This window comes from Cnephaeus nilssonii, assembly GCF_951640355.1.
Source record: "Cnephaeus nilssonii genome assembly, chromosome: 5".
In the NCBI taxonomy this organism is placed as follows: domain Eukaryota; kingdom Metazoa; phylum Chordata; class Mammalia; order Chiroptera; family Vespertilionidae; genus Cnephaeus; species Cnephaeus nilssonii.
The window spans coordinates 106229534-106245727 of NC_137076.1; the positions used below are offsets into that span (position 1 = coordinate 106229534).

The 16194-nt window shown below is 48.8% G+C and overlaps 1 protein-coding gene across 1 annotated transcript in view; it reads right to left on the bottom strand.

Annotated features, from left to right (window-relative positions):
• Positions 1-149: 149 nt before the first annotated feature.
• RSPH10B (radial spoke head 10 homolog B) overlaps positions 150-16194 on the bottom strand; it is a 32074-nt gene continuing 16029 nt past the window's right edge. The window contains exons 12-19 of the mRNA XM_079771492.1: positions 15471-15550; positions 15224-15372; positions 11372-11479; positions 10252-10395; positions 8523-8639; positions 7195-7288; positions 3143-3338; positions 150-1958 (exon numbers count right to left, since the gene is read on the bottom strand). Coding sequence (XP_079627618.1) covers positions 1781-1958; positions 3143-3338; positions 7195-7288; positions 8523-8639; positions 10252-10395; positions 11372-11479; positions 15224-15372; positions 15471-15550 — 1066 coding nt within the window. The 3' untranslated portion in view covers positions 150-1780. The remainder of the gene's footprint in view (positions 1959-3142; positions 3339-7194; positions 7289-8522; positions 8640-10251; positions 10396-11371; positions 11480-15223; positions 15373-15470; positions 15551-16194) is intronic.

Genomic DNA, 16194 nt, shown 5'->3' on the forward strand with positions numbered 1-16194 from the left:
TCCGGTTTTCATCGAGTCTCTCTCCTGTTGCCTGTGTGTAGACCACACTGGCCAGTGGGCCCCTGGCTCATCCTGGGGCTACTCCAGCAGCTGGAGCTTCGCGGAGTCGGGGTCCCCTCCCGTCCCTAGACCTGACGTGGTGAACTAAGTCCTTTGCACAAAGTAGACGTGGTTTTTATCTTGAGTACTGATGTGGTTTTTGACCTCATGTAATACTAAGCTTAGTGGAAGTGCCCCAGGATGGCCTAAACATACAGCGTTTTTGTCAACAAACTCCCAGGATACTCTGCAAGCGTCTTCACAGCTGAGACAGCTGGCCGGGTTTTATTTAACAACCTGCCCTTCAGTGGCCTGGTCCCCCGGAGTCGGGGTGAAAACAAGCCAGGCATGGTCTAGAAACACGGGGCCCACCCAGCCCTCACGGGGTTCCATTCCCATCCGGCCTGCATGCCCCGTGAGGGAGGGAGGAGATGGGAGAAAATCCTCATCCACTGGTCGTGTTTTTGTTGTCTCACATAATGCACAGTTCCCACTATGATTTCCTCTCCATAAAGGCATGCTTTGTGTTTATTGCTGACTAGCTAATTGCAGTCCAATGAGATCTGGTCTCTGAGGGGTCATTTGAAACTGTTGCACTTTTCAACCAAAAATGTAGCCAGTGTTTTTTCTCTGTTGCATGCTGGCGTGTAACTCCGTTAGTTCAAAGGTTTTCGTGTAGGTACTTTGTCTGCGTCCTTACTCAGTGCTGCTCTTCCTGGTCTGTCTGCAAGGCTAGCTCGGGAGATGCATGGGAGTACCGCATCTTTTTGGTTGTTGGTCCTTTCTTTCTTATCTGTATTATGCTGATATTTGCTTTAAATTCTATTTTGTCGACCTTGAATAATGCTTGCTTTCTAATCATCTTGATTAGATTTTCCGGGTGCATGTTTCCTACTTTTATTTTTATCTTTTTATATGGCTTTAAAGATGTTTTCCCTTGTAAAGAGGAACTTTGAAATGATGTTTATATTTTTCATCCAAACTGAGTACTCCCGGGGCTTGGCGGGGAAGAGGCGGGTTTAGCCTGTTACATTGGTGACTCCTGGCATCTTGGCACCTCTCCCACCATCTTATGTTTTCTGTTTCTATCTTTTTTCTTTGTTGTTTTCCTTTTTCCCAAGATTTATGTTGGAAGATAGTTTCCTTCCTTCTGCCAGTTTGGAAGCTAGAAATTTTCTTTTCATGCTTTTGGGGGTAGGTCTTAAATTTTAAAACAAATTATTAGCTCTGACATTTCCTAACAGAGACTTAGAGTATCCGCTTAACCGCCGACTGCACACCCGCTCCTGACCCTGCTGTTTGGCCTCGGGTCACGCAGTGTTTGTGGTGTGACTCGCGGGAAGGAGCCCCGTCAGAGGCAGCCAGGTGAGAGGACAGGTAGGACATGGACACGGGGCGGTGACAGGGGGCAAAGGAGCTGTTTTGGGGAGGGAGCCCGAAGAAATGTTCCAATGATTTCATCTCTCCCCATTGATATGTGGTTTGTTTTATCAGATTCTAAACTTAATCGCCAATCATGTGGAATACACACTCATTTACTGCCCATACCCGTGTATTTTCATGCAGCTCAGTTTTCAGTGGTCCAACCTCAGAAAAGCCCGGACAGTGGCAGGCGTGGCACTCCAGCACACGGGACGGGGAGCAGAGCCCCACTTTGTTGGTCAGGAAGAGCGTTCCCGTGCTTTGGCTCCACCCTCGCACATCTGCTGGCTCCTGCGGCTCCTTTACAGGCGCGGTCGCTCTATTTCTTCCTCTTCTTACTGACGCTGCTTTTGGACAGGCCCAGCACGGGGTCCTCTTTGGGGAGGCCCAGCATTAAGTGCAGGGAAGACACGTCCACCGGCTCCTTGATCACAGTGATGTCCACCACACGGTCTTGTCTTTTGACCTCTTCCTCTTTCAAGCCCAACACCATAAGCCTAACGCCAGATGCAAACAGAAGGAGACAGTGTTACTTTCTTGGTAATTTCAAAACCAGGTTTTTGTTAAAAGCAACTTTCTCTATGTGATTTTTATTTATTTTTTTATCAGATTCTAAACTTAATCACCAATCATGTGGAATACACACTCATTTACTAACCATACCCATGTATTTTCATGCAGCTCAGTTTTCAGAGTGCAGGCATTCGGTGGTCCAACCTTAGAAAAGCCGGAACAGTGGGCAGGGCGTGGCATTCAAGCACGCTGTTTGAATCAATACTTTTATTGATTTCAGAGAAGAAGGGAGAGAGACATAGAATCATCAAACATGAGAGAGTATCATTGATCGGCTGCCTCCTGCACGCCCCCCTACTGGGGATCGAGCCCACAACCCAAGCATGTGCCCTTGACTGGAATCGAACCGAGGACCTTCCAGTCCACAGTCCAATGCTCTATCCACTGGACCAAACCAGCTAGGGCCCAAAACCAGTTTTTATGCTGCATGTGGAGTAAAGTTGTCCATCATTTGCTGAAATAAAGTGATACCATCTCTAGACCAGATCTGCAGTGCCTTGTGAACCACGTTTCTCTTAGCAACTAGCAGCTAGGAGTAGCCTTTGAAAGCCTTCTGAGTCTTTGTGCTTAAGTCCAGTTTCCTGCTTTCTCCCACACACCGACACAGGGCGGTTACAAGGGGCAAAGGCTTGAGGTGCACCTTACAGAAAGCAGGCGTTTGGACTCTGGCCCAACGTGGCGCACAGACTGAGCCTGGACAGAGGCTCTGGCAGGTAAGGGTGCAGCCCTTCCGGGCCTTACGTGCTTTACGCACATTAGCTCACGTCATCCTCACCGCAGCTTGCAGATGAGGAAACTGAGGCACACAAGTGGCTGACCTTGCCCAAGGTCACCCAGGCGTTAAATGGTGGGGCTGGGATTTGAACCCAGGCAGTCTAGATCTGTGGTCTGACTCAGCGACTCTGTCACATTGCCTCTGTGTGAGCCTTGCAACACAGACGTCACCACCACCTTAGACAACAGGAGAGAACAGGGAGCCCCAGGCAGGGAGCCCCCAGGGGGGAGCCACAGGTCCATCCCCTTCCTCCCCGCCACCCCCAGCCCCGAGGTCCCGGAGCTCCCGGCAGCTCCAGGAGACGGGGAAAGGGGCCGAGAGGGTTCTAGGTACCTGGCTTCTAGCTCGTCGTTTTCCGTCTTCCTCAGCTTGGCCATGGCTGCGTAATGTAACTTGTTTTCCTTTATTTTCTCCTTGAGAGTTTCTTCATGTCTGTATGCTTGGAAGAGCGTGTTCACAAAAAAGATACACATGCAGTTGATCCACGTGTTGATGTTTTCGCATTGCTCGTCCTTGCCTTTTTTCCTCTCTGGAAGAAAGTTGAGTTTCAGTGAGCGGCCGTACAGTGGGGCAGCGACCGCGGAGCCCGTGTTCACATCCTGGCCCTCGAGAAGGGCGCTGTGCTCCTCCGGCCTCCGAGGGGGGAGGAGCTGCAGGGCGCTGCACGGATTACCTGGGGCGAGGCCGGCGCCGCTGGCCCGGAGCGGGACCGTCAGGATGTCCCCCAGTCCCCTGGCACCTGTGCTGTTTTTCTAAATAGCCTAAGTGGGTTTTGTTGTTTCTTTTCATTAAAATTTTAGAAAATGTATTAACATTGTCCATGTTTCAGGAAAAGGAAATCCACTTGGCATTTGTGTACATTGTCTTATAGGCAGTTTTCATTAAGAAAATAAAAGGATTTTAAACTCTGAATTGGATAAGAAGTAATATTCTTTGAGAGAGAGGAAGGGAGAAGGACAGAGGGGTAGAAATATCGATGAGAGAGAAACATTGATCAGCTGCCTCCTGCATGCCCCCTACTGGGGATGGAGCCCACAACCCGGGCATGTGCCCTGATTGGGAATGAACTGGTGACTTCTTGGTTCATGGGCTCAGTGCTTAACCACTGAGCCATACTGGCTGGGCATGGTAATATTCTTTTTTTAAAATATATACTTTTATTGATTTCAGAGAGGAAGGAAGTGGGAGAGATAGAAATATCAATGATGATTTTTTTAAAAAGGAAAAAAGAAAATAACCAAAAGAAGCATCAACGATGAGAGAGCATCATTGGTTGGCTGCCTCCTGCATGCCCTACACTGGGTATCGAGCCCACAACCCAGGCATGTGCCCTGACCGGGAATCGAACCATGACCTCCTGGTTCATAGGTCGATGCTCAACCACTGAGCCACACTGGCCGGGTGAGCTTTTCTTTGTCTGTCTGACTTATTCACAGTTTTTCGGCCATGATTACTCAGGTTTCCTATGTTTTCTTAAGTTGACTTTTGTTATTAATTTTCTCTTCCTAGTCAGATTGTGTGCATTTACCACTTTTATTCCGCTGTACTGGGTTGAAGATGTCCATTTTCCTTTCAGTTAAAGAGCCAGCTTTCAGAAAGGCCAGTTGTAGTGTTGTTGGCTCTCCGATGCCTCGTTTGTGAGTGTCTTCTGTCGCCAGGCTCCTCCTGCTCTCCTTGCACTTAGAAATGCCTCCCTTTGTCTTCTGGGCTGAATGCTTCGTTATCAGGGTTTCTTGTTTAACAGTGAAGACCCTTAATACTATCATTTATTTTATAGTTTTGAACCGTGTCTTGTATGTAATGTGTAAGTTATTTCAATTTTCTCAGTATTCCCAAAGAATTATTTAGAATAGAGGACTTCAGCTTCTTGTTGCATTTAATTTCCAAGTGCTTGGATGATGTTTGACTTTCAAACCAACATGCCTGGCTCTTCTATAGTAAGAGGAGCTGGAGGCATGGGGTGCCCGCAGGGGAAGGGGAGGGATGCAGTGGGAAGCCGGTGCGGACAGTGCGGCCAGGGCTGAGGAAGCAGCTGGGAGGTGAGGAAGCGGAGTCGGCAGATAGAGCGCTACAGGATGTTACTAGAGGGAGGATATTAAGAGGAATGTGAGGGGTTGGATAAGGGTTTATTTGTTGTTGTTTTTAACTTGAGCATCTTTAAACACCAAAGTGAAGGAGCCGCCTCAGGGTTACTTGTTGGGTAAGTCTCCTCTGGGCTTCCAGCCTGGCAGCCGCCCTGCCATTCAGGTGTTTCTTTCTTTCTTTCTTTTTTTTTTTTTTTAATTTACTTTATTGGTATTTTACAGAGAGGAAGGGAGAGAGTTAGAAACATCGATGAGAGAGAAACAGAGAGTTAGAAACATCGATCAGCTGCCTCCTGCACACCCCCCTCTGGGGATGTGCCCTCAACCAAGGTACATGCCCTTGACCGGAATCGAACCTGGGACCCTTTAGTCCGCAGGCCGATGCTCTATCCACCGAGCCAAACCAGCTAGGGCCATTCAAGTGTTTCTGTACCTCAGTCATAGAGAAGCTTCCAGGAGACTAAAAAGCTTCTGCACAACAAAGGAAACCGTTTAAAATGGAAAGGCGGTACACAGAACGGGAGAAAACATTTGCCAATCATATCTGAGAAGGTTAATATCCAAAATATATAAAGAACTCATAAAAACCAGTAACAACAAAAACCACAATGTAATTGAGGATCCAAATAGACATTGCTCCTAAGAGGACATGCTGACGGCCAACGTGAGAAGCTGCTCCCCGTCACTGATCACCGGGGAATGCCAAACAGACCCCTCACGCCTGTCCGAATGGCCCCCCACAAAGACCAGGGAGAGCGCGCTGGGAAACGTGTCACTAATGGGAGCAAAGTCCCTTCTGATTATTCCAGGAGCTTCCTGGCTGGTTTGTGGGAAACAGTATGGTAGTTCCTTAAAATGTTAGAAATAGAACTACGACCTTATGACCCAGCAATTCCACTTCTGGGAATATAGCCAAAGAGAACAGAAACAATATCGAAGAGATAGCTGCTTCCCGTTATTGACATGGAAACAGCCCACGTGTTCATGAGCAGGTGACTGGATTAAGGAGTTGTGGAACAGCTATGGCTGGTTTGGCTCAATGGATGGAGTGTCGGCCTGCGGACTGGGGGGTCCTGGGTTCGATTCTGGTCAAGGGCACATGCCTGGGTTGCGAGCTCGATCCTCAGTGGGGGGCGTGCAGGAGGCATCCCATCAATGATTCTCTCTCATCATTGATGTTTCTATCTCTCTATCCCTCTCCCTTCCTCTCTGAAATCAATAAAAATATATATATTTTTTAAAAATGTTGTGGAACATATATACAGTGGAATTTAATTCAGCCAAAAACACGGAGGAAATCATGCCATTTGCAACAACATGGATGGACCTCCAGGGTTTATGCTAAGAGAAATAAGTCAGACAAAGACGAACACTGTAGGACCTGTTATATGTAGGATCTTCACTAAACAACATAAAAACTCAGAAACAAGCAGATTTGTGGTTACCGGAGGGGGTGGGAGAATTGGAGGAAGGTCGTCAAGAAGCACAAACTCCCACTTACTTATGAGATAAACTAGTAGCCCTGCGTACGAATCCATGTGCCAGTCGCTCTCTGTGGGGTCTGGCTGCGCCGTATCCGCTGCCCAGAGGCTCTCTGTGGCCCAAAGGCCCATCTGTGGCTAAGTGTGAACGCTTGCCTCATCGCCGGGGCAACGAAGCAAGCATTCCACCAGGCCACTCACGCTGCCCGCTCTCAGCAGGCCCCCTCCACCTCCCCCAGGACTGGGGGACTCTGGCAGGGCTGAGAGGACTGGGCGCCACCATCTTGTGGCTATGGGCACCGCCACCTTTGTGAGGGAGTGATGGTTAATTTGCATATTACCCTTTTATTAGATAGGAGGATAAGCACCAGGGATGTAACATACATGATGATGCTAGTTCAGCACTGTTTGTTGTATATGAAAGTTAAGAGTGTAACTCCTAGTGGTTCTCATCACAAGAAGAATGGTTTGCTATCTATGCAATAGATATTTATTAAACATATTGAGGTAATAATTTCATGATATATGTAAGTCAAATCATTATGTTGTATACCTTAAACTTACACAGCACTACAGGTCAATTATGTCTCAATGAAGCTGGAAAAAACCCCAAAAACAAACCCGAAACTCCTAAGATCATGCCCTACAAGGAACTCTGGGAAGCTGGAGGCAGAGTTGGAAGTAGCAGTACCAGCCTAATTAGATACATAATTTTTAATTAAAATATTTTTAAGATGGTTGAACATTTTTTCACAAATTTTTAAAATCATGTATAAGCAACAGTTTTCCAAAATTAAAGTTATATAATTAAGATACTCACCACATTGGGGTAATAAAAAGGTTAGCCCTTTTCCTGGAGATTTCATAGTCAGTTTGGAAATTCTGTCATCACTTAGTGACTTCCTGAACTTGGGCTTTTATGTAAAATAAAATGAAATAAAATTATAAAGCAGAATATTATTTCTGCATCATCATGTACTAAAACTAATTTTCTACATGACAAATAACTAGACATTGTTACGAGGCCGTTCCCTTTAAGCTGAGTAGCAGTTATTGTATCTACTGCAAGGCTCCCCCCAAGAAACCAGGGAGTTGAGGAAATATTATGCACCGTTAATACCACTTACATTCATATATTAGTGGCTGCAATTCCCACACATGCTATCTACACCCACATTTCCGTCTCCAGCTAGATCTCCCCCTTGAACTCCCCACGTGTATATCCTGTATATTAAGTAGCTGTGCTACTTGCTCACCACTTGGATGGCATGTGTCCTGATATGTCCAAATCCAGCCCCTTAATTTCGCCCCGATCTCATCCCCCCGCCCAGACTCCCCCTTCGTGGTCAATGGAAACTATTCTTCCAGTCCTTCCAGGCCCCAAATCCTGGGGTCACCTTTGCCTTCTCTCTCCCTCACACTCCACAGCCTTCCAAGTCCCTTCCCATCATTCCAGGAGCTTCCTGACTGGTTTGTCAGCGAAGCCACCGTGCGCCTGCTGAGCCCTCTGCTGGGGCTGGCATCTCCCTCACCACATCAGACACCCCCCTGGGCTGGTCCACCGCCTCCCCCGTGGCTCCCCTCACTGTACGCCGTTCGCCCACAACCGAGCGAGCGTGCTCCCACCTCAGGCCTCTGCACAGAACAGTCTTGCCCCCGGGGACCACACGGTTGTAGTTCACTGATATGCTCAACTGTTACTTCAGCAGAAGGCCCTCCTGCCTGCCCCCGTCACTCCCATCTGCAGCCTGCCTGGCTCTCGCTTCTGCTCAGTGAGTGTCAGCACAGCGCTGAGGTCACCGGGGCCAATCTGGAGTCAGACTGCCGGCATACAACCCCCGCTCCTCGCCTAACCGGATCCGAGCCTGGGCCAGCTCGTACCCTTCCTGTGCCGCAGCTCCTGCCCAGGGAGAACAGTAGCACCTGACGGGGTGCTGCACGAGCTAATGCCCGGGAAGCGCTGGCGCCTGGGAAGCACCCGTGGGTGTCCGCCGTTCCTGTGTTCACCTGGCATCACCCCCCCCCCCACCCCCACTAGGAGGGATGGTCCCTGGGAGGACGGGCCTCGAGTTCACGGCCAGATCCCCGCGCAGGCGAGCGCTCGACACACGGGGCACGGGCCTCCCGGGGCGTGCTGTGGACACAAACCTCTGTCATCTGGATTTTGCTGAAATCGAGCAAGAGCACTAACTTGGTTGGAGACGACCTGGTGCTGCCCAAGTACACGTCAGACTCCTGGCTCGTGGCTGCGCTCAGGCTCCTGTTCTGGTGTCGGAGTAAGAACAACCGTGAGAACTTCTGGCTTCCACGGAGACAGACACACACACACACACATACACGTAAAGGGCACTCGTGGGTGAATGTCAGCATGTCTACACGTGTGAAACCACCTCAGTCAGAACAGTGAACATATCCATCACCCCTGAAAGTTTCCTGTGCCCCATGGGGACCCCTCTTTCCCCACCCTCAGCAACCACTGATATGCTGTCACTACAGATTACTTTGCACTTTCTAGAATTTTCTACACAATAGTATCTACCCAGCATTTTTGTCTGGCTTCTTCCACCCAGCACACTTATTTTGATTCATGCATGTTGTATGTATCGTGTGATTTTTTTCATTGCTGGCTCATATACTCTATTGTATGAATGCATATGACTTGTTTATCTTGATGGGCAATGCAAATGCCACACTGACAGCCTGAGTGAAGCTGATCGGGTGGTGTCTGAGGATGATCCCTAGACCAGAATGTTCAGACTCAGTTCCTGGCATCCACAGCGATGCCATCCATACAAGCATGGATGAATTTTTTTAAGAGATATTCTTATTGATTTCAGAGAGAGGAAGGGAGAGGGAGAGAAACATCAATGATGAGAGAGAATCATTGATCGGCTGCCTCCTACAAACCCCACACGGGGGATCGAGCCTGCAACCCGGGCATGTGCCCTGCCCAGGAATCGAACCATGATCCTCCTAGTTCATAGGTCAACACTCAACCACTGAGCCACGCCGGCCTGGCAAGCATAGATGAATGTAAGGTATTCATTCATTTCCCCAAAGCAGAGCCCCAGACCCAGATTGCAGCCTGGAGAAGCCGTCAGTCACCCCTCCCACCTGGAGGAGGCGCACCTGGCCACAGGGGTGAACTGGGAGGTGCTGAAGTTAAACTTCTGGCACAGGAGGAGCCCAAGGCACAGCCCAGGGCCGCGCGGTAAGGTGAGAGGCTCTCCTTAGACAACAGGCGAAGGCTCCTAGACCAGCTCTGAAGAGTTTTGCAGCTGTGGGGCTCCCCTGGCCCCCAAACCTCTCCCTTGTGGCTCCAAATGAATGGCTCAGAAACCCTTCAAGCCCACGAACCCGAAACGCCCATCCACAACTGGTTTGTCTCCATTTGCCTCAGCATTGGGTCCTTCAGTGAATTTCTGCCACTGCCCTGCTCACTGCGGCCTGGCAGGGCGGCCGGCCTGGGTCCAGCCCTGTGAGCAGGCCCCGTCCTCAGGGACCCATCCAGCACCTCGTGCACACTCAGCTGTCCCTTAGCGCCCGGGCTCTGGGACAGGGCCCCCCCAAAAACAAACAAAAACAAAAAACACTAGGTCACGTAACAAGCCTCTCAGGGGTTCTAAGACTCGTGGCCGCGCGTGTTTGCGGGAGCTCTGACCTTCGTTAAGGTCGCGCCTATTTGGGGGCTAGGAGTCGGCGTCCTGGGGTGTGCCCAGGAAAGCCATTTCCCTAACTTAGAAAAGAAAAACATGTGAAAAGAAGTCCTAAGTGGTTTCCTGAAGGGTAACAAGAGCCCGGGATAGTTTTGAGGGTGGTTTAACCATTCCGGAACGAAACCACTCCTCGCTCCAAATTCTAATAAGCTACTTGCTACCTTGTGTGTTGGCATGTGAGTGATCCCAGCTCTGTTCGCAGGGAAGTCATCACGGAGGACACTTAAATGGGACGTGGTCATTTGGTCAGTAACAGAGATGGATGCGAAGCTTAGGAGAGCTTCGAAGAATTCCAGGAAAACGAGCTGGAACAGAAGAAATCACAGAGTCTCGTTCATCCCGACACACCTGGAGGTGGGTCAGCGCTCACCTCGGCTCCAGAGACCACCACCACCTCTTCAGGGCTTAGGGATCCTGGGTGTACACGCGGTTACATGCAATCAAACCGGCAGCATTGAAAAGGCCTATTGCATGTTCTATCATTAGATTTGTAAGCCGCTTCTCCACTTTGATGAAAACAGTTTATAATAGCGAATTGAGGACAGTCATTTTCAGAAGTCTTTCCTTTTTGCTTAAGTAGAAAAGTGGCACCCAGAAACCAAGTGTCGAGTGTTGTTACCCACTCGGCAGCTGTCCTGTCCCCTCCCCCGCACCCACGTGGCCCCGACGCAGGCCTGCAGAGGGCGTGCACCTGGGGCTGGCTGGCTCGGACTTGGTCCAGCTGTCCTTCCTGAGCCCAGGGCCCTTTGAGTCTGAGCTGGAACGGGCCCCTAATTTGACCCGAGGCTCCAGGCCTGGCTTCCAGGGAAGACCCCAAACTTGGTTCTTCCAAGGTTGCTCAGCATGCCCGCAGCACCAGGGTCCCGGTCTGACAGTCTGCCGAGGCGGGTAAAATGAGACATTTGCCTGCGGCAAGAAATGCTAACCATTAAAGACACATGCCTCACGCAATGGAGGGGGAGACCAATCAGCATCTTTGAGTATATGATATGTATACCACAGAACACATACATGGATTAAATTGCTAAGTAAATTATCCATGCAATAGCATGGCAGTTTTATATTCTTTTGACTTTGTTCATTGTTTCCTGACATCTGAAATATTTGTTTTAATCTTAATCTCTAATTTTCTAATACAATCAAGGGTACACACACACACACACACACACACAGAGTTTTGTGTGGGTTAGAATTCTTTTCAATAAAATCTTGGTTCTAGTATCCAAGGCAAAACAAACAGCCTGAATGGGATCTCTACCACTGAGCCACCTCACGACAGACCTCAAGTTCCAGGTTGCTGTCAATTCCATCATACATGAAAGGATTGTCTTCCGCTATGATCTCCACAAATTTGGTTGATGTTAATTCTTTATTTATCATTTTAAAGTCCTATAAAAGAAACAACCAATCAAACCATAAGGGACTATAATTACAAACAGCTATATGTTTTTTACGTCAATTTATATCAGTACAACGCTATAAGAAAACATACCAGAAATGGAGATCTCAAAAGCTGATAATTTTGTAAAGCATTCGGGATTAACACTGGTAGTTACCTCTTCTAACCCAATCCTTCAAAAGGAACAGTAAAGGTGTTTTTAAGGGGCATGAACACAGGACAGAGAATGGGAAAGTGGGTAATCCAGATGTGAGAGAGCAACCCACTCTGCAAGTGGGGACATGTGGACGGCGGACTCAGCAGAGCAGAGGAACTGGAGCTCAGGGAGGCTGGAGGCCAGGCAGGTCCCGGTGGGACTCGGGGGGGGGGGGGGGGGGGGAACATCTCTGAGGGCCACACGGCAGGGGGCGCTGACACAGGAAGACTCCCTGGGCTGAGAGGAGACCCTTTCCACCTCTAAGCTGAGGAGAGAAGGCTTGTTCTCAGATACTGAACCAGAGAGCATCTGGCCTGGAAAACACGTGGTCCCCTAGTCACAGTGCTGCTGAAACAGGACATCCTGGAGGCTCCTCCCTCCTCACCAACCCTCCCCTCCACTCCAACCCTAACCCTAACCCTCCCCTCCACTCCAACCCTAACCTTAACCCTCCCCTCCACTCCAACCCTAACCCTAACCCTCCCCTCCACTCCAACCCTAACCCTAACCCTCACCTCCACTCCAACCCTAACCCTAACCCTCCCCTCCACTCCAACCCTAACCCTAACCCTCCCCTCCACTCCAACCCTAACCCTAACCCTCCCCTCCATTCTAACCCTAACCCTAACCCTCCCCTTCACTCTAACCCTAACCCTAACCCTCCCCTCCACTCTAACCCTCCCCTCCGCTCTAACCCTAACCCTCCTCTCCGCTCTAACCCTAACCCTAACCCTCCCCTCCACTCTAACCCTAACCCTAACCCTCCCCTCCACTCTAACCCTCCCCTCCGATCTAACCCTAACACTAACCCTCCCCTCCACTCTAACCCTAACCCTAACCCTCCCCTCCGCTCTAACCCTAACCTAACCCTCCCCTCCGCTCTAACCCTAACCTAACCCTCCCCTCCGCTCTAGGAAACGGGGAAAAACGGGTTTATGAGCCCCAGGGGGTAGGACAAATCCTCTCTTGAAAAACTGTACGTCAGGAGATCAATGCCGAGCCCTGACTGGCTGGGCTCAGTGGACAGAGCGTCGGCCTATGGACTGAAGGGACCGGGTTCCATAAGGTCAAGGGCACATGCCCAGGTTGCAGGTTCAATCCCCATAGGGGGCGTGCAGGAGGCAGCTGATCGATGAGTCTCTCATCACTGATGTTTCTCTCTCTCTCCCTCTTCCTCTCTGAAATCAATCAATAAATTTAAAAAAATAAGAGATCAATATCGACAGATAATAGTGTGAACAAAAAATAAAACACTTCATTTTTCCATTATGATTATACCCCCCAAAACACAGGGTATACACCGAATGGCCTCCCTTCAGGAAGGGAGAACATGGTAAGCAAAAATATGGGAAAATACAATAAACTTTCCTTTTCCTCTTGAGTTTTATAAATTATGCCTTGACAGTTGAGACAAAAATTACAACACTGTCTGATGTGGTTCTAAACCAAAGAGGAAGTATCAATTACAAGTGGTGGGGGTGAAGAGACAGACGTAAGGGAGGCAGGTTTTCTGTACTTCACTATATTAGTAAAGTGATGACACCAAAATGGAATTCTAAAAACTTCCAAGTGACCCACAGGAAGGCAAGGTAAAAGAAAGCAGAGAAATGAAAATCAGAACAAACAAAATAATTGAAAAATGAAATGGCAGACTTACACCTAACATATCAATAACTACATTAAATGTAAATGGTCTATCACCAATTAAAAGACAAAGATTGGCGGATATTGCTGGTGTAAATGTAAAATGGCCTGACCACTCCAGAAAATATTTTGGCAGTTAAAAAATTTTTAAATATTTTTTACAAAACCCAACAACTATAATCTTGTGCATTTATCCCAGAGAAATGAAAACTGTCCAAGTACACAATTGTTCATACTGTCTTTTTTAAAGAAAAACAAACATTTTATTGATTTTTACAGAGAGGAAGGGAGAGGGAAAGAGAGTTAGAAACATCGATGAGAGAGAAACATCGACCAGCTGCCTCCTACACACCCGCTACCGGAGATGTGCCCGCAACCAAGGTACATGCCCCTGACTGGAATCGAACCTGGGACCCCTCAGTCCACAGGCCGACGCTCTATCCATTGAGCCACACTGGCTAGGGCCATACTGTCTTTATTCATTACAGCCACAAACTATAAACAACCCAAATGTCCATAGGTGAATGCATAAACAAATCTTTGTGGTATGTTCATCAAATGGAATGCTATCCGCAATAAAAAAGAACTATTGCCTGACTGGTGTGGCTCAGTGGTTGTCAACCTAGGAACCAGGAGTTTGTAGTTCAATTCCCAGTCAGGGCACAAGCTCAGGTTGTGGGCTCAATCCCCATTTGGGGGCATGCAGGAGGCAGCCGATCAATGATTCTCATCATTGATGTTTCTATTTCTCAATTCCTCTCTGAAATCAATAAAAATATATTTTTTTTAAAAAAGAAAGAAAGGCTCTAGCCAGTTTGGCTCAGTGAATAGAGCATTGGCCTGCGGACCAAAGGGTCCCGGGTTTGATTTCAGCTAAGGGCACATACCTTGGTTGCAGGCTCCTCCCTAGCCCGGGCCCTAGTCGGGGTGCATGCAGGAGGCAACCCATTGATATGTTTCTTTCACACTGATGTTTCTGCCTTTCTCTCTCTCTTCCACTCTCTGTAAAAATTAATGGAAAAATATCCTTAGGTGAGGATTTTAAAATATAATACTTTTTTAAAAATCATATACTTTTTAAAAAAACGATTTTCCACCCTAGCTGGTTTGGCTCAATGGATAAAGCGTCAGCCTGCGGACTGAAGGGTCGCCGATTCGATTCCGGCCAAGGGCACAGGCCTGAGTTGCGTGCTGGGTCCCCAGTAGGGGCGTGCAGGAGGCAGCCAATCAATGATTCTCTCTCATCATTGATGTTTCTATCTCTTTCTCCCTCTTCCTTCTTCTCTAAAATCAATAAAATATATATTTTTAAAAAGACTTTAGAGTGATTTCATATCCATATTTAAAGGCATCTGCATCTCTACCTTCCCTTTAATAAAAAAAAACAAACGATTTTCCTATAGACACTGGACTGTCAGTTTTTCACATGTACACAGAACTTAAATTCCTTAGAGCACTCCATCCCCTATTAGTATCCAATTCTTTCAGTTTTCGCATGTATCTTTCCACAAGCATAAGTCAAAAGTCTCACGAAACAAAAGCTACCAATATTTAGTATGGAAATGCCGTGTAAATTAGATGCTCTCACTTCTTTCCAAAGTGATAACGTGTAGGTTACTTTTGGATGAATGGTAATTTTTTGAAAGTGGCATTCACCCCTCTTCCTTTAACGGCAAGGTGGGCATCGTAAAGGTATCGGAGGCCCCCACGGCCCAGTCCCCTGCGTGGGCGCTCCGTTTCCACCCACCGGCGGCCACAGCCCGTGGAATTACTCCTTTCTGCCCCAAGAGACCGGGAGACGGTCCGTGGCTGTGAAACTCCATCCCAGATCTCCACGCCACCGCTCGCGCACCCGGCCGGCACACGCCTCCTGTTACTAAGAGGACTGGCTCACCTTGAGCATCCAGAGGAAGTGCCGCATCTTCATGGTGGGCTCGTGGGGCGGCGCGGCGCCCGGCCGGCAGTACGCCGTGTAAATCTCCCAGCACATGTCGATGTAATTCATCGAGTACAGTGACCGCTGCTGCCCACTGAATAAACTGCCTACAGACACCACAGAAAGGTAAACACGCCACGCACGGTTACAACCTCACACGCTGAAGCGATGGCGCCCCGTAGAATCCTGTGGGTCCTGTGGTTACCTTTCACGCGGCAGGCGTTGGGATGAATGTTCTCCGTCATCAGTTTGGTGAAACACAGGAAGAGCGAGGGGCTTCTGTGTCTGTGATGAGAAAGATACGGTCACGCCCCCTCCAGGAGGAGGGCCGTGATCCCCCCCTCTGGGCTCGGGAACTGCCTTCTAACAGGCAGAAAGGGAAATAGTAAGTGTTCGGGAGACAGTTGCTGTCACCGTGTAACCAGGTGGTCAAGGTTAACATCGCCAGCAAGGAGACAAGAGTGATGTCAGATTCCCTGATAGGATGTGACGGGAAGGGCCGCTCACCTCCCTGATCTTCCGCAAAACCCCAGGCTCAGCAGAATGAGGGGAAAGCGCTGCAGACCAAATTCAAGGGATCTTTTAGGTGGAACAGCTGACCGACAGTCTTCGAAAGTGTCAAGGTCGTAGAAGACCAAGTCTGAGAAACTATCACAGGTTGTAGGGGACTAAGATACGTCAACTCTACACAATGTGGGATCCTGGATTAAATCCCGGAACAGAAAAGGGACAAGGATGGGGAAATCCTAATCTATATCATAAAAGGCTCTCGTGGCGGGCGGGGTGCCGGCAGCGACCGCAGAGTGTGCGAGGCGTCACGGGGCAGCGGACATGGCCCTGGTGGCAGGCTAGACCTAGGGGACCATACATGTGCACGATTTAATCGTGCGCCGGGCCTCTAGTAGAGTCTATAATTTAGTTAATGGCAC